At 39.8% G+C, this 18,918-nt stretch overlaps 1 protein-coding gene across 1 annotated transcript; it reads left to right on the top strand.

Moving 5' to 3' along the window:
- Positions 1–2,647: 2,647 nt before the first annotated feature.
- slc25a48 (solute carrier family 25 member 48) lies at positions 2,648–18,699 on the top strand (the record flags this gene model as incomplete). Its single annotated transcript, XM_079249493.1, has 7 exons — positions 2,648–2,702; positions 9,841–9,884; positions 10,514–10,585; positions 11,117–11,369; positions 13,788–14,075; positions 15,790–15,923; positions 18,595–18,699. 7 exons carry the CDS (start codon positions 2,648–2,650, stop codon positions 18,697–18,699), a joined length of 951 nt encoding a protein of 316 aa, XP_079105619.1.
- Between the last annotated feature and the right edge of the window lie 219 nt (positions 18,700–18,918).

Below are 18,918 nucleotides of genomic sequence, written 5' to 3'. Positions count from 1 at the left end.
TCCACACTGCGAGTGTAAGATCATATTAAACCTTTTTATCATGGAAATATAACTAATCAGCCCAATTTTCCAACATCCATGTGAACATACCAGCTGGAATCTCTGATCAGACTAATTTTTATCAGATACAAGAAATATTTGTCCATGTACTGATTCTTTTTTAATGTGCAGTAAGTGAAAATCAAAACAAGATCCACAAAAACACTTCAAAACAAATTTACTGTGTCATTATCGTTCTAAGAAAAGCACAGACAGCATTTAGGCTTAAAAAGGATTCCTCTACATAAGTACAGGACACATACCAGCCTTCTCTCTTGGGGAAGATGGTGGTTATGGTGCTACGCAGCAAAACATCACACAAACTTCAAAATCTAGAGCTTTTCTGGTATTTGGGACCATTAAGTTTTTTAGATGGCCATCAAACAGAGTTTCACAATCATTCTGATTTAAAGCTGGGGTAGGTAATGTTGTAGTAAGATGGGAAAGTGGCGCCCTGACTTGGCTCCTCTGGTTTTGCTTGATCCAAGCCGAGAGAAGAAGCTTACAAAATTTAAGAAATGAACAACTTCAATTCGGCTTGAACATTTGGATAGGTTAGAGTTTTTACAGATTTACAGTAAACTGAGGGGTCTAACTATATTTCTCATTGTTCATGATTACAAAATGTACAGACTACTGTCAGGATGAGCAACCACTTCACCAAGAGTAAAAAAAAATGTCTCTGAGCAAGATTACCTACCCTGCTTTAAGATTTGCATCATATTTAGTTTTTATTAGTCACTGAATAAATCAGTTGGCTACATAAGAAAAGCTTCATATCTGACCTCATAACACACCTGTAAGATTTACATGTTACTTTAACATCTACTACACCGGAATTAACACAGAGTAAAAAACATGTGATCCAGCTGGGGATGGATCCATTCAGACTAATTATTATTATTGATAATAGATCCACCCCTGCCTGCACATCACTGCAACACTGACATTAACAGGAGCCAACGTGGACCTAACCTCCCCCATCAAAATAAAATGTTAAACAATCAAGTTAATCCCTTTTCATTTGTGCTGATTACTTTTAAAGTGATACAGATTCACTGGGATTTGGGATGTGTACAGCATGTGTGTTTAGCTGAGATGGCAGCAGGACTCAGCTGTCAGCAACCCAGGAAAAGAATATGTGGATGTGACACCTTTTTATGTTTTAATAGCAGCCTTGATGTTTTCTCTAAACGTAACCATCTCATCTTTAGGTGTCTACATACTTTGAGAACATTTGGGCCTAATTTGGTCTCATTTTGGTTTTTCTACATTGGGTACAACATTGGGAAGTGTTCTGTGGGTCACAAATGACTCAAAGTAATGAACTGGGCCTGACTTGGATTGTTTGCTGATGTTGTACTTGAAGGACGTAGCCTCAGTGATCTGGCATGAGTTTGGAAAGTGTTGTTAAAGTCCAAAAAAAATGTAGATTTGAGTTGTGTCTAAGGACTGAGTCTGCGACCACATTTAACTTACATCAATTATTCAGCTCCACATGGGACAAAGACAACTGATGTGAGCCAATGCAACTCTTACTACTTAGTTTTTAAAGTTTAACTTTACGATAAGAGTGTGTAATGTATAAAATAGTACCAAGACAGTGAGGGGTATAAAAAGAGGAGCAGAATCCAGCAAATATTAAAGTTTAAAATAAAAAAAACTGGTAATGTAGTGATGCAGCAGCTGGATTGCAGCTATCAGAAAGGAGACATTGAGAAAGTATAAAGGAGTCTTCTTTACAATCATGCCACAAAAAGTTTCCCTCGACAGAAATGAGCAAAAAAAAAGTGACCATGAACTTCTGTGTTGGTTTGTTTAGAAGCTGCATTGATGCTGCGGCTGAATTATATTTTTAAAATGAAATCATATTTGTCTTTTTCTAGTCATCTTCATCAAATATGCCTATCAAAGAATGACTAAATTTACTTAAGTTTGATATTAAAACACATCATTAATCTAAACACTGATAACTATATAAACTTAAATGTCATGTATCTATTTCTTGTGTTGCTTTGAGACTGAATAGTATAACTGTTTTTGTGTCCACAAAACTGAATTCAGATCCCTCTGCGTCAGATTAGTTTGCTTTCTGTCTGTTCTCATGTATGTGAGCTTTCTCCAGGTTCCCTGTGATCTCAGTGGTTTTTCTCTGGCTGTTTGCAGTAAAAGGAAAGTCCAGCCTTGTCTGACCCCTGCCAAAAAACTCTTCGTGTCTAACATCACAGTGGGGATCCTACTCCGAGTGTAAAACAAAGACACACTGTACTTGTGCTTTACTTTCCTCCTCATGGCTCATTTCCATGACAATCTCTCTATAGGCTGTTTGCGTTTTACGAGCTCGCACCTGATTGGTCAGACGTCCTGCCCCGCAGGGACTATCTCTATTCTGATTGGCTGAGGCCTCAACCTGCGGCGCTGCCTGTTTTTCATTTAATCAACACGCACTCTTTAAAATGGTTTTCTTTTCCCAGAAACGGTTTGAACCAACGCCTTATCGATAAAAAGCCGAGGCTCATTTGACTTCAAAAGCCCTGATAGAGGACATTACTGTCCGTGGACCGATGAGAGGCAGGAGCCCGAAGTTTTTAGCCGCTCTGAACTGAAGATGCAGTCTTCAAAGAGTTTTCGCCTGGATGATTTCATCGCAGGATGGGTCGGAGGTGGGTGGCCAATTACTTCAGACAGAAGCTGTTTACTGGGAATCTGTTGGTGAGGGTCCAGTTCCCTCTGACTTCTCATAGAAAATAAACTATTGATAGAAAATAAATTATTGAAATAACTATTAATGGTAAATACAATTAGGAAAATAGAGAATACCCTTCCAAAATAGCCAGAGGCTGTTAAATATTAATGAAATAACTCTTGCAGCTGGAAAACACCTCTTGTATCCACATCGTTGACTGTATGTGAACACAAAGAGGGGTCTGCAGAGGAATCCAGCGCCTCCCTCCGTTTTTCATATCTTGAAACACTCTCACCTCTGCAGTTTCTTCTTTTTACTCTTAGCTTTTCTTTGTATTAGTTCCCTCCAAAGATATATGCAGGCAGTGTCATGTTGGTTAAGTTAAAACTGTCATTTTAATGAAGAAACAGTGTTTTAGTTTAAATGCACGCAGTAGCAGCATTGGCCACTAGGGGCGCCGACGTTTGCATAACTGAGTAAAGTAGGTCTCTGATACAGGAGTAATGTTGTTTTGGTGTTTATTTTAATCTCATGTTTCATATCCTCAGCAATGCGATTAAAAAAACGCATCTCAAGTGTTTTATAATCAGAAATGAAAAGGAAAATAGCATTTTTCATGTTGTGTCGTGAGCTTCAGTGAACTAAATGTAAACAGATGCAAACGCAGGGAAGTCTGTAATGGATGCTGCTTAAGAAACATTTTGCAAACAGCACATAAGACTAAAAGGCAAAGTAGACTCTTGCTCCTCTAGCAACATATATATATTATTGTAAAACCTGTGTTTTACAATAATATAAAACAATAATATAATACAATAATATAAAAATATAAATAATATAAAACTACTTGTTTTCAGCTACTTGATGTCAGCTGTGGGGAAAAACAAGCATGTTTTTCTTCTATTCATTGTTTATGTGGCAACTTTACAAACTACTCATTCAGTGCCTTTTTTTTTAGTGAAAGAAACCTTGAACTGAAAGTGTGCTTCACAAGTCTGAGTGGCCTAGTTGGACTGAAGGACACAGACATCCCAACAACTGACACTTACATTGTTAAGTAAAACTGTCCATTTTCACAGACAATTCTGTTGTTGTTTTTTTGTCACTAAATTGGTTTAGTTTTCACCTTTTAGATTTAGAGATTCATCATTTATTCTTCTGGACAATCCTCATTCTGTATTTACCTGAAGGTGACACAAGCTGAGAGCATTTATATTTAAACCTTAAAGTCCACATCTCGCTTGTCATAACTTGTACTGTTGTTAGTTTGTGTCAAAAAGTTTTAAATTAAGCAATAAATTCATGTGGTGAATATCAAAGAAACTAATTTATTGTTTTTGTGGAAGTCATCAGCAACATAAGACGTCTGATTGAAATAAAAAGAAAAGCCTTTTGGTTTCACTGCTTCCTGTTGCATTGCACTTTTTTGGCACATTGTCAACATATTTTAAGGGTGAGCTGAATTTGCACTGATCCTGCGCTTTCATATCTCACTCACCATCCAAAGTAGCAAGTAAAGCCCTTAACTTGAGCCTGAATCCAGTTGTCTAATGTTTTATAAAGTCAGTGAAGTTTATCAGAAAGACAGAAAACTGGCGTTTAGTAGAAGTTGTTGTTCTCTGCTGTTGTTTGTTTGTGTCCTTGATGAAGGCAGTCAGGCATACAGACTGTCCGGAGAGGGGCAGGAACAGGGGGTCAATAAGGTCAAAGTAACTTTTATTTGCACCGGTGCCTCATAATGAGTTCACTGAAGGGCTTTAAATCATTAACAGACATGCTGTATTCAAGCCCATGGAAGAGTATGCAAACGTACTGCTGTGCAAACATCTTGCAGGCATATCTCAAAGTCTCCCTCGCTTTCTGTTTGAAGTTATTTGCAAGCCAAAGGTTCACCGATCAGAAGTTAAAGTTGGATATGATGTGTCTTAGAAAGAAAAAGGATTTTCAGCTTGTTCCCTTTATGTCTGTTCCATGGTAACATTTTCCCTCCTACTGCTTCCACTGACATGCTCAGCATTCATTCTCTTCTATTTAGGCCCGAGCACCTTGGCGGTGCGAAGGCCTATTGTAATTGCAGCGTTTCTTATTAGGCCCGAGCACCTTGGCGGTGCGAAGGCCTATTGTAATTGCAGCGTTTATTATTATTATTATTTTTATTCGGACACTTCGCGTGCTTTTTTGGAGGCCTGAACGTGCTCGAAAACTCACCAAATTTTGCGTACCCCCCCAAGGGAATACGAAAAATTTGATATTTTGAGGTGCTCCAGAATGTTTGGGCGAAACTGAATGAGAGCGCCACCTATTTTAGGTGCCCCGCCATTGCATGTCGTTAATCTTTATGAAAATTCATACACATGATCTACATGCAAGGGCGAACAAAAAATCCTCTTAATGTCATGGTGAAATGTCGACAGGAAGGCGGCCATTTTAGGTCAAAGTCAATATTTTGGCGTTTTAGCACCTCGCATTTTAACGAACTCGTCCTAGAGCTTTTAACCCACTGAGCCACAAATTGCTCAGGATGTTCAGGAGGCATGTGTGATTAAATGTTGTGTTATTTCTTCTAATAGGAGACTTAGTTTACGAGGGGCGGGGCCTCAAAGTTTGATGTCTCGCCATGAAAAATTAAACGGATATAACTCCCACATAAAGCAACATTTCTGCACCAAATTTGCTAGATATGATGGCAGTCCCCTCCTACAGAGTTCTATATGTCAATATTTTGATTATGAAATAGCCACGCCCCCTGGAGGTCAAAAGTGTTGTTTTTTGCTCACACACCCATAACTCTGGCTTGGTGGATACCACATGGCCCAAATTCACTCAGGCATCACAAAACATGTCGGTGAAGAGATCTGGTAAAGGACGCTGCTCTACGCTGCACGGCGTGCCCGTGACGCCATGGCGAAGTTCCATGCGGCGGCGTGACATCATAAATCACTATAAAATTGTCAATTTTGATCTGATCACCCTAAAACTTATAGGGATTAATAAGGGATCAGTCCTGAACAGATTAATGTGACCATTGCTGGTGTAGACCTAAGCCCCGCCCACTTACAACAGGAAGTGGTTTTTTCCACGTTTGAGGATCATGCTTCTAAGCAAATGATCCCAAACACTTGAGACTCCTCCAAAACATGTCAAACCCTTTCATGATGCCACAATAAAAACCTCAAGTCGCTACGCTAAACGGGACATGGCGAATGGCGGTCCAACGCCATGAAACAGGAAGTACCTGTGACCAAGCCATGGAACCTTGGACCGCCACCAAACTTGCCATGACTGATGACAGTAAGGCCCTGAACTAAGCCCCATTGAAACATTATGAAATAAATGGAGCATGTCTCCATAGCGCCCCCTACAAAATTTCAATCAATCAGCCCCGCCCACTACATGGACCGACATGGATAAAATTCAGCACAGTTGGAGAACCTGCCAGTACCTTCAAAAAAGTCTCTTGGACATATGGGCTAAATTCAACAGGAAGTCGGCCATTTTGAAAAAGGTGCCATTTTTGGGGTCATTTCTTTGCCATGCATTTTAAACAACTCCTCCTAGGGATATTGTCCAACTGACACCCAACTTGCACAGGATCCTCAGGAGGCATGTGTGATTTAAAGTTGTGTTATTTCTTCTAATAGAAGATTTAGTTTAGGAGGGGCGGGCCCTCAAAATTTATGTCTCATTAACAAAGACTTATTGCTAAAACTCCCACATAAAACAACATATCAGCACAGGAATCGACACATTTGATGCCAGTCCCATGATGAACAAAATCTACAATGCAATAATGGGACTATGAATTAGCCCCACCCCTTGGCAACAACAAGTGTCTGATATCATGAACCAGGAAGTACCTGTAACAAAGCCATGAAATTGTTGATCTTCACCATACTTGTCATGAGTCATGACAGTTATGTCCTTAATAGAGTAAAATTACAATATAGTGGAGAAAATCGTAAACGGCTCCATAGCGCCCCCTACAATATTTCAATCAATCAGCCCCGCCCACTGCATTGACTGACATTGATATGATTCGGCACAGTTGTAGAACCTTCCAGTACCTTGAAAAAAGTCTCTTGGACATATGGGCTAAATCAAACAGGAAGTCGGCCATTTTGAAAAAAGGTGTCATTTTTGGGGCAATTTCTGTCATTTTCTTTGTCATGCATTTTGAGAAGTTCCTTCTAAGAATTTTGTCCAACTTTAACCCAAATGAGTCAGGATGCTCAAGAGGCATGTGTGATTAAAAGTTGTGCTATTTCTTTTAATAGGGGATATCATTTAGGAGAGGCGGGGCAGCAAAGCAGCTGTGATGCAATTAAAAGGAAAACTGACATAACTCCCACAAAAAACAACCAACCTGCACCAAATTTGCTACAGATGATGCCAGTCATATCCTTTACATTTCTGCATGTCAATAATTAGATGATAAGTTAGCCCCGCCCCTTGGTGACAGGAAGTGACCCTTCATAAGGCCTAAATGGCCTGAAGTGCAGTCTGGCTGCACTTTAGGTTGAGAGAGGCATGGGAAGGATGTTGCCAGGGGAGGCGGTAGCATGATGCCGAGCGGCGCCATGGTGCGAGGGCCTATATCACCGCTTGCGGTTTTAATTATTATTATTTTTATTCGGACACTTCGCGTGCTTTTTTGGAGGCCTGAACGTGCTCGAAAACTCACCAAATTTTGCGTACCCCCCCAAGGGAATACGAAAAATTTGATATTTTGAGGTGCTCCAGAATGTTTGGGCGAAACTGAACGAGAGCGCCACCTATTTTAGGTGCCCCGCCACTGCATGTCATTAATCTTTATGAAAATTCATACACATGATCTACATGCAAGGGCGAACAAAAAATCCTCTTAATGTCATGGTGAAATGTCGACAGAAAGGTGGCCATTTTAGGTCAAAGTCAATATTTTGGCGTTTTAGCACCTCGCATTTTAACGAACTCGTCCTAGGGCTTTTATCCCACTGAGCCACAAATTGCTCAGGATGTTCAGGAGACATGTGTGATTAAATGTTGTGTTATTTCTTCTAATAGGAGACTTAGTTTACGAGGGGCGGGGCCTCAAAGTTTGATGTCTCGCCATGAAAAATTAAACGGATATAACTCCCACATAAAGCAACATTTCTGCACCAAATTTGCTAGATATGATGGCAGTCCCCTCCTACAGAGTTCTATATGTCAATATTTTGATTATGAAATAGCCACGCCCCCTGGAGGTCAAAAGTGTTGTTTTTTGCTCACACACCCATAACTCTGGCTTGGTGGACACCACATGGCCCAAATTCACTCAGGCATCACAAAACATGTTGGTGAAGAGATCTGGTAAAGGACGTTGCTCTACGCTGCACGGCGTGCCCGTGACGCCATGGCGAAGTTCCATGTGGCGGCGTGACATCATAAATCACTATAAAATTGTCAATTTTGATCTGATCAGCCTAAAACTTATAGGGATCAATAAGGGATCAGTCCTGAACAGATTAATGTGACCATTGCTGGTGTAGACCTAAGCCCCGCCCACCTATAACAGGAAGTGGTTTTTTCCACGTTTGAGGGTCATGCTTCTAAGCAAATGGTCCCAAACACTTGAGCCTCCTCCAAAACATGTCAAACCCTTTCATGATGCCACAATAAAAACCTCAAGTCGCTACGCTAAACGGGACATGGCGAATGGCGGTCCAACGCCATGAAACAGGAAGTACCTGTGACCAAGCCATGGAACCTTGGACCACCACCAAACTTGCCATGACTGATGACAGTAAGGCCCTGAACTAAGCCCCATTGAAACATAATGGAATAAATGCAGCATGTCTCCATAGCGCCCCCTACAAAATTTCAATCAATCAGCCCTGCCCACTACATTGACCGACATGGATAAAATTCAGCACAGTTGTAGAAGCTACCAGTACCTTCAAAAAAGTCTCTTGGACATATGGGCTAAATCATACAGGAAGTCGGCCATTTTGAAAAAGGTGCCATTTTTGGGGTCATTTCATTGCCATACATTTTAAACAACTCCTCCTAGGGATATTGTCCAACTGACGCCCAAGTTGCACAGGATGCTCAGGAGGCATGTGTGATTTAAAGTTGTGTTATTTCTTCTAATAGAAGATTTAGTTTAGGAGGGGCGGGCCCTCAAAGTTTGATGTCTCATTAACAAAGACTTATTGCTAAAACTCCCACATAAAACAACATATCAGCACAGGAATCGACCCATTTGATGCCAGTCCCATGATGAACAAAATCTACAATGCAATAATATGACTATGAACTAGCCCCACCCCTTGGCAACAACAAGTGTCTGATATCATGAACCAGGAAGTACCTGTAACAAAGCCATGAAATTGTTGATCTTCACCATACTTGTCATGAGTCATGACAGTTATGTCCTTAATAGAGTAAAATTACAATATAGTGGAGAAGATAGTAAATGGCTCCATAGCGCCCCCTACAATATTTCAATCAATCAGCCCCGCCCACTACATTGTCTGACATGGATCAAATTCAGCACACTTGTAGACCCTTCCCGTACCTTCAAAAAAGTCTCTTGGACATATGGGCTAAATCAAACAGGAAGTCAGCCATTTTGAAAAAGGTGTCATTTTCGGGGTCATTTCTGTCATTTGCTTTGCCATGCATTTTGAGGAAGTCCTGCTAAGAATTTTATCTAACTTTAACCCAAATGATTCAGGATGCTCAAGAGGCATGTGTGATTAGAAGTTGTGCTATTTCTTTTAATAGGGGATATCGTTTAGGAGAGGCGGGGCAGCAAAGCAGATGTGATGCAATGAAAAGGAAAACTGACATAACTCCCACAAAAAGGAACCAACCTGCACCAAATTTGCTAGATAAGATGGCAGTAATATCCTTCACATTTCTGTATGTCAATAATAGTATTATTCGTTAGCCCCGCCCCTTGGTGACAGGAAGTGACCCTTCATAAGGCCTAAATGGCCTGAAGTGCAGTCTGGCTGCACTTTAGATAGAGAGAGGCATGGGAAGGATGTTGGCAGGGGAGGCGGTGGCATTATGCCGAGCGGCGCCATGGTGCGAGGGCCTATATCACCGCTTGTGGTTTTAATTGTTCTTATCTTTTCCTTTGGCTGCAGGCGCGTCCAGTGTGGTCGTAGGACATCCGCTGGACACAGTCAAGGTATTTATGACCTCTGACACAATTTTAAGACACCATTCCTAGACTTTTACAGCTGTCTATTACAGAAGCTGTATGAAAGAGCAGCAAAAAGGCATCTTTAGGCAGCTGAGAAAGCCACATAAATCTTTGAACTCGGTGACACAGTTGGAGTCCTGTCACACACAAAATGTCACAGATGACGATGGTGACGCAGACATGGTTGAATATTTCCAAACCACTCTGTAGGCCGTGTGTGTGGTCACTTTACCAAACTCTAAAACACAAAACAGTCACTGAAACACGTAAAATTTGTACATTTTAATCTTTAATTTCATATTTGTAAAATAATAATTCGCTATATTGGAAATATTTTGCGGTATAGTATTTGTATGTATGTATGTAGTTAAGAGTTGATCTTACAAGTTTTCCTTTAATTACATAATTGGTAATTTAAAAAATTACAGTATGACAGTGGAAAGGCACTTTTAATAATTTATTAAAATGCAGTTAGAGTCAGATGATGTATTCTAGGAAAACCAGGAATTCCCTGGAAAATCAGAATATGAGAGAAGCAAACAGTTCCTCTGACTGTGAAAGTAATGCTGCAGATCATGTTCAGCTCCTTACTCTTGTTGGTTTCTTTCCTCCAGACGCGGCTCCAGGCTGGCAAAGGCTACAAAAGCACTTTACACTGCATCCTCACCATCTACAGGAAGGAAACGGTAAACATCCAAACTTCTTTCCTGTTAACTGCTGATGTCTTTCATGTTTTAAAGGACATCATAATCATCTGCAGATTGATTTAAAAAAGACTCCTGCTGCTTTTCAACTCTATTGTTTTCCCATTCTCGTGCTTTGCTCTAATTTTGTACGATTTGTACTTTTTTTTTTATTGTTGTTTTGATGCTCCAGATGTTTAGTTTTCAGCTTGGCGCTGTTGGAAACCACAGGCATGCTGTCTCAGATGTCACATGATTGATGCAGCTGTGTTTTTAGTTTTAGTATATGTCTCTCCGTAAAACTCTCATCTGCAAGGAGAGAAAAACTTTCCACTAAAGGAGCAAAAACATTTGGCAGCAGCTGCATCTCATTTGTTACTCTGTGCATTGTTGTGCTGGCTGAAAGCCTCGGAGAGTTTGAGCTTAAAATGTTAGCTATGCATTCCACATTTCACCGTCTTACCAGTGTATTTATTTTGTTTATTTGGATGATTAACTATGTCACGCATGTTCTCTCTTGGCTGCACTGTTTAGGCGGCGGGGTTCTTTAAGGGTATGTCGTTCCCGCTGGCCAGCATCACGGTCTACAACTCTGTCGTCTTTGGTTTCTTCAGCAACATTCAAAGAGTTATAAGCAAGTATCGCTATGGTGATGGGCGGCATCCCTGTAGCATGTTGGACCTGACGATGGCCAGCATGCTGACTGGACTAATGTCAGTGGGCCTGGGAGGTCCTGTGGATCTGGTCAAGATCAGACTACAAATGCAGACTCAGATGGTTCTCGCAGGTAAAGGATGGTTTGTTTGTTTGTTTTTTCTTTCTTTCTTTTTCTTTTAACTTGTCCTGTCCAGCATCATTGCAAGCAGAAAGATTGCTAAGGTTGCTAAGTTCTGCCCTTTAATTATTTTTTAATCTATTTGTTTGTTTGTTTATTTTTTGCTGTAGTGAGCTTAATGATTATAAAGGAAATTAAACTTCCAGGCTCCCTTTGATGCTTTCGTATTTTTCTTTGTTTTGGTTATTACTAAGTTACATTCAATTCAATTCAATTCAACTTTATTTATATAGCGTCAAATCACGGCAATGCCATCTCAAGACGCTTTATAGACAGAGGGGAAAACATAATGAAGGCCAATTCATAATAGCCTATATAAGGAAACCAACAGATTGAGTTGAGTCCAACTCAATCTCCCATCCTGAGCAAGCACACTGGCAACAGTGGGAAGGAAAAAACTCCCTTTTAATAGGAAGGAAACCTCCGGCAGAACCCGGCTCAAGGACAGGCAGCCATCTGCCTCTGCTGTGTGGGGGGAAGAGGACAGAAAGACAACAGACAACAGGAACTGCTACTCCCGGCCAGGGAGACCTGCTGAGACAGGAGACATACATGTTAATGATGCAACACTGTTATGGGGGGGGGGATCAGTTGTATTGCAACAGATACAACTGTGCAAATGAAACAATAAGAAACAAGACAAGCAACTACTAGACCTTAACAGAACATTTCTTGCCAATATCAAAGCAGATGATCATCAGGAGCACCTATAGTTTGTTAGCTATAGATTTTGGGACAGTCTAAGAAAGAAAGTGTGTAGAATTGAGTTGGATGGCTGCAGTACATGTGATGTACTGGTTGTAAGTATTACTGAAGAACATACCTGAAAATTTTTATCAGAATAACTTTTATTTAAGCAAGAGAGTCAGAGTGAAATAAAATAAATCTTCTGTTGAAGCGTTCTAGCCGAGACAGCAACGATATTGCTGTTTAAGTACAATTACACTTACATTTGACAAATGCAAAAGAAAAACAAAGCTAAGACAAAAAACAAAGTTTCATTTAATAAAAACCATAAAACCAAAAGATAAAACTTAAAACTGACAGATCATCAGCAGCTAGACCTCTATAAATGCTGCTGTGCAAACCATTAAACTGTCATTTAGTCAGTCAGGTTTTAGCACATTAGCGATGACGTGAGGTTCAGGGTCTCGCTAGAAGTCACCTTCACATGATACCAGAGAAGCCAGGTGTTAGATGTTTTCATAGCGTTAACAACTCAACACACAAGATCTTGTTTTCTAATGAGAAAGTGGAAAAACACTCATTTTGACTTTGATGGAGCCCCTTAGCTGTATAATGGCACAATTGTCATTTACCTTTCGATATACCATCAGTAAGGGTCTAAACTTTTGGTGACATCTGGAACAGATTGCTTGGTTGACCAACAGTGACTGATCTGGATTGGCTGATATTTGGATGAACTGGGTTAAGGCCAGTTTGAGCAAACAATGTGACCTTCTCTCAACTTTAAATCAAGGATGGCACATACCGATGCCAGATTTGACTGAAATTTTGCAACATTTGAGTTTTTCACAGTATATTGGACTCAAGTCTTGACAATGTTTCACCTCTTCCCTACAAGCCCCCATCAGTTCTTTCAGCTGTCTTCAACTTTTGGAAAAAAAAGTAATTCATTCAAGCTCTGATGTTCTAAATTTTTGCTACGCAAATATTAATTTAAAATTAAAAAAAGTAATTTACTATATGATGCAATTTTAAGATCTTAAGGATCTAAGATTTAGCAATGAAAAGAAATACTTTATGGGCTTCTGGAAAATTCCAGTTCTGGTTTCAGTGTTGCTTGAATGAACGTGAGGTATCTTGAGGATTTGTGTGTGAATTAGACTTGATGTGAAATCAGGTCATATCTGTGGCTGGCATTGTATCATTTGGGCTGTTCCTGCCTTTTAAACAGTAAACTGATAAAACTAAGGTCACATCAGTTCACTTTTAAGATAAAAGAGCACATGAAACATTTACAACCCTTCTGTGTTCACAATAATTGCCAAACTCTCCCCTCTTACACTTCCGGCCATGTGATTGCTCTCATCTGTTTTATTCACTTCCTCAAAAACACCTTGGCTTTGACTGTAAAATGATCCTTAATGGTTTTATGATGGTTCAAAGTGCCAGAAAGCTTCATCACAGTCTACTCAGCTGAAATTCTGCCGGTTAATAAATCTGAAATGGAGGGATTATTTGATCACTAGAATAAAAAATACAAACCACTGAGAAATGTATGGTCTGGTTGTAGTTACTGAAGGAAAAAGATTTGTTGCAACCCTATTTTTTTTAACTTGATTTAAACAATTGAAAGCAAACATTCAGCTGCTGGTTACCTTGTAACGACCCCGTCCATTTCCACAGAGAACCTGCACCTTGCTGGAAACATGCCGAGCGGCACCAGCATCCCTCTGCGCTCCGTCGACATCCCCAGCCAGAGGCTTTACAGAGGCCCCATCCACTGCATCAGCAGCATCCTCCAAACCGAGGGTCTCCAGGGCCTGTACAGAGGGACCGGGGCCATGATCCTGAGGGACGTTCCTGGATATGCACTCTACTTCATCCCTTACACCATCTTCTGTGACCTGCTGACGCCTGACGCCTCATCAAGCCCTCACCCATGTTCCATCTGGCTCGCCGGAGGTTTGGCAGGTGAAGTTTACAGCTGATGCTTGGTTTTTGATCATCAGTGAAACGAGCATCAGGATACTTGATGTATAACTGTGTAGCTTGTTTAAATTGTTGCTTCTTGTTCAGCTTGTTCAAAGGACTAGCCTAACTTTTCCTCTTAAGTTTAACAGTTATTATGTAACTCTTCCCATTTTTATGCCACTGAGGTGAATGAGGAGTCATGGTGCAAGAAGCTAAGTGATTCATGTGGAAAGAGAGTGAACAGGAAGCAGCTTAAATTACTCTTCCTCTTTTAAAATGTTTTCTTCATCATCAGCTTTTCTATGTTGCAGTCAGTGAAGTCCAAGTTGGATCTTTGGCTTTGACGACTGAGGACAAACCTTTAGAACGGCTTTAATTCTTAGTTGCATAGATTCAACAAGGTGTTGGAAACATTCCTCAGAGATTTTGACATGAAGCTTCACAAAGTTGCAGCAGATTTAGCTGCATATCCATGATGAGAACCTCCCGTTTCACCAAATCCCAAAGCTGCTCTGTTGGATTGAGATCTGGAGACTGTGGAGGTCGTTGGAGATGTTTGGGCTCTTTGACCTGCTGGAAGTTGCCATCAGAAGATTGTAATGTTTTAAAACATCATACTTCTATTAAGTGAATTGATAAATCCTTTCCTGGTTCAGCATAAAGAGAAAGATTCCATGATTTGGACGAATAAGACGTAAAACATATTGAAATAAATCAGCATATTTTATCTGGATGAAAGGTTTTTCAGGCTGCTTTGACTAAATTAGGACCGCGAACTAGTTCAAGTGATTCAGTACAGTTTTGAATGTTTTTAAATGTTCTCTGTACTTAACACCCTCCTTCATACTTTAATCCCAATGCTGGATTACGGACATGGACTGTAATTTTTATACCTGGCCTGATCTCCATTATGGATTATTTCTCATCATGTTGAAGGCTTTTATTCCCATCTATATATTCCTATAGAAGTTCTTTTTTTTGTTTTGTTTTAACAGACTGTGAGGTGTTGGTGACGGTACAAATACACCTCAGTATGAAGTACATCTGTAGCTTCACTAATATGTACTAGTATGACACCATCTTTTAGATAGTGTACTAATTATAAACTGACATATGTCCCTGCACGTGCAAGACTTAAGAAGTAAAACTTCATCTTATCTGCACAGAAATGTACACCACGAAGGGGTGTGTACATGTTGAGCTGATCACGTGTTGCAACACGGCTGAATGGGATGTGTGTGTGCAGTGTGGATAAACACTGCAGATTGCTTCCAGATGCAGTCCAGCCATCTGTGAACATTTGACAGAGGAACAACGTGGTCGAGCAAAGCACGTGCTGTAAATCAGTGAGGCCCCGATTCCTGGCCTCCTTTCAGTCCAGTGCCAACTGGCACAATAAAAGAGCTGAATGAGCGCTCTTGATAGACGCTCTTACTCATGTGTTGCAATGGTGGCAAGTTATTGATTACAGTTAGGTTGTTGATGAGCTGAAGTTTTATAGGTGCCAGTTTTGTGCCTTTTAATTATTCTAGTGTCCAACCTTTGACACACGTTTCTGTCGTTTCTAGAAATAAAAAAACAATATCAGGCAAATCCAAGTTTTATATTTCTACCATCAGCTGATTGATTTTCAGAATTACCCAAATGTACAGGCTTAAACGTGCAACCGGTTTGTTCTTCTGACAGCAGCTAAAGTTTCTCTCCTCCTTCTCAGGGTCTATTTCCTGGGTCACTGCCACGCCGGCCGATGTGGTGAAGAGTCGGATGCAGGCCGACGCTCAGCTGCAGAGGAAGTACAAAGGAATTTTACACTGCATCATCCACAGTTACAAGACAGAGGGCGCACAGGTGAGCAGCTGTTTCAGATTTGGTCACGTCAGGCATTTACAGGCATTTTAGCAAGATTCACCTTTTCACATCACTCTCATAATAACATTACAACATGTCCCTCTGCAACAAGAAAATTTACGACGTAAAAGGAGATGTAATTTCCAGATCAAACACCTCTAAATGGAGCATTGAGAGAAAAGCTGTAGTTCATTGAATGTCAGTCTGTCAAGAATTTTGATTGGCAGTCGAGGTTGGAACTCATGCTTGTTGCTCAACCTTCAGGGTTTAAGTCTATTTAGGTCATCAGATATGTTTGATTTTACTTTTCCTTACCATATATACTACTGTGACCCCCAACGAGACCCACTGCCCCCACGAGAGGATCAATTGATCTGGTCACAGTATGTTAAAATAATCGATTGTTATTATCACTTCATATTTCCACTTCAGCGCTGTAACCAGTGGCTTACCTGTTAGAGCTACATCATGAATACATGATTCAGCAGAGCGACTGTAAGGTTAAAATTTAAATCTGCATCTCAATTACACATATGAAAATATTTGTCACCCCCCTCCCCCCTTTTGCCAGAACCACCCTCTCAAGGCTGTTAACCAAAGAGAAACAGAGGTCTGGTGACTTACTTACCTCTGTCGTGGCTCTCACCTTAGCAGTGGAACAAAGCAGTCCAGCAGTGTGACCTTTTTGCTAAAGCATACATCTATATGAACTCTTCCACACAACCAGTTTAGGATTGCTTCGCATTAGATTTTTGCAGAATTTCATTGTTTGAATCTAAATTATTTGACAAATTAAGATGAGTTAGAATGAAATCTAACTATTTTATGTTTCTTTTGTAGTTTCTCAGTATATTATAGTTTTGTTGGTCTTCTAATGCCAAAGAAATTGTTTTAGTAATGTAATAACTTTACTGTAGTGAACTATTGGATTTATAAGTGCCGTTTGGTATAGTTTACGCTTCATTAGTTTGTTTACATGGAAAATTTCTCCAGTGCCAGATCTTATTTTGATCATTAATCTGGCTGTTGCTTCCTGCACCAGATGGTTTGATCATTACAGGTTGAAACAGTGTAACCCAGCCAGCTGTGTTTTCAGAACTTGACTTCCCTGAAACCTATTGAACCACGTGACTTTGTGGAAGCTCTGCATTCACATTACAAGAATATTTTTCAACTTTGCCAGATGGGGAATCAAATCTTCTAACACCAGATAAAACCAATCTCTTTACTACAGGGAAAGTGGTTAATTTATTTTGAAAAACACTTTCTGTCAGAATTTGCATAAAGATATTCCTCAGAAACAGTGAACTAATTTTTGTGAGATTATTGGGATGACATGAGTCAAATAACTGCAGCACCGACAGCTTTTTGGTCTAAAACTGACAACTAATCTGGGTCCAGATGTTCAAACTGTTCAAAAGATCAATTCAGACTGTTGTATAAAAGATTACAAAATATAGACCAACTGTCCTGGCGACCAACGTGGTGAAACTTCATTGGATGTGTTCTGACAAACAGCAGCCAGGCGATCAATACCAGAAGAAAATCAGTATTCTGAGAAAATTGACTGAATTCTTCATGTGACCTGATTCTCATCAGTCAGGTTATTACAGAACAGTGTTTTCCAAAATTAAAAATAGCCAGTTGTGACCTAGGAAAACAAGTACAATGGTCAGGGCCACTTAAATAAACTCACAAATTACATTTTTTTAAATTAATTTGTTGATAACTTTAAGGTTGTGCTTATTTTTAGTCACTTGCCCTTGAAAAGAAAGCCTTCAGCATTTCTTGTTAGTTGCTGGTTTACAGTAGTTTAATCATTATGGAACAGTTTAAATGACAAAGTTGAAAATACTGACAAGTCAGTAAAGGACACATGCTTGAACATGTAATCTTGTTACACTTAATTAGTGGCAATAGTTAGCTTTAGCGTGCTAGCTATCAGAGCAGTTTATAGGTTGCTAGCCATAATGGCTAATGGCTAGTTAAGATGATAGCACAGGCTTGGCCGTTCCTCAAGAACCGCAGTCCTAAACAAGTGTTTAGAAGTTTCCCTGCTGCAACACACCTTACTCCCAGCCCTAATCAATGGGTGATTAGCAGATTTGTGCAGAGTTTGATGTCACGCTATCTTGTGGCTCAGTTTTTTTTGTTAGCTTCTAGCATTGTAGTAATGCTGATTCATTCCAATAGATGCTCAATTGGATAGTTTAGATAAACACATATTAAAACACACATAAATACTGTCTAAATAAGTGACTTTCTTTGTTGTAGTGCTTTGTTGTAGTACTAGCTTTTCATCTGCTTTAAGCAATGAAATAGCTTTTAGCTACTAGCATGATTTAGTTCTTTTTAATGAAGCATAATTCACAGCAACCGCCACCACAAATGTGAAGCTAAAATTGTTGAAAGTTTAAAATGATACGCTGTCTGTATTCCTGGAATCGTAGCCACAGTGTGAGGTTGCTAGGCAACCAACGGAGATAAAGTATACATTTTCTGTAAACTACCCTCCAGGCACACAAACTAACTCAAATTTAGCATTTTACTACCTTGACGGCTTAAATATCAATCACAAAAAGCAACTTTATCCATTTAAATGTGCTGGGGTTTTATTCTCTGTTTTTAAATTTCTAAGCTCTCCTTGTATTGTTTTTGTTTGTTTTTGCAGGTTTTCTTTCGGGGAGCGTCAGTAAATGCCATCCGAGGCTTTCCGATGAGCTCCACCATGTTCCTGACATATGAACTTTCTCTGAAGTTTTTTAGGAGTTTATAGGGAGAGCAAATATAACAAAAACACAATCAGCTTTTTGGCAAATAAGCACACAGTAAGAAATTTTAGTTTATTATTGGAAGGAGAAAACAACTATTAGCACTTCACATCAGTTGTGAATCAGCTGGTTTCAGTTTAATATACATATTTTGGCTTAAAGCCAACACTAACCCCTCTAGTCTCACAACAAGTTTAGTCAGTCATGCTCCACAGAAAGAAAAT

Source organism: Telmatherina bonti, assembly GCF_933228915.1.
Source record: "Telmatherina bonti genome assembly, chromosome: 12".
Classification (NCBI taxonomy): Eukaryota; Metazoa; Chordata; class Actinopteri; order Atheriniformes; family Telmatherinidae; genus Telmatherina; species Telmatherina bonti.
Note: the sequence above shows the minus strand (reverse complement) of the source record. Positions and strands in the feature narration are given on the sequence as shown.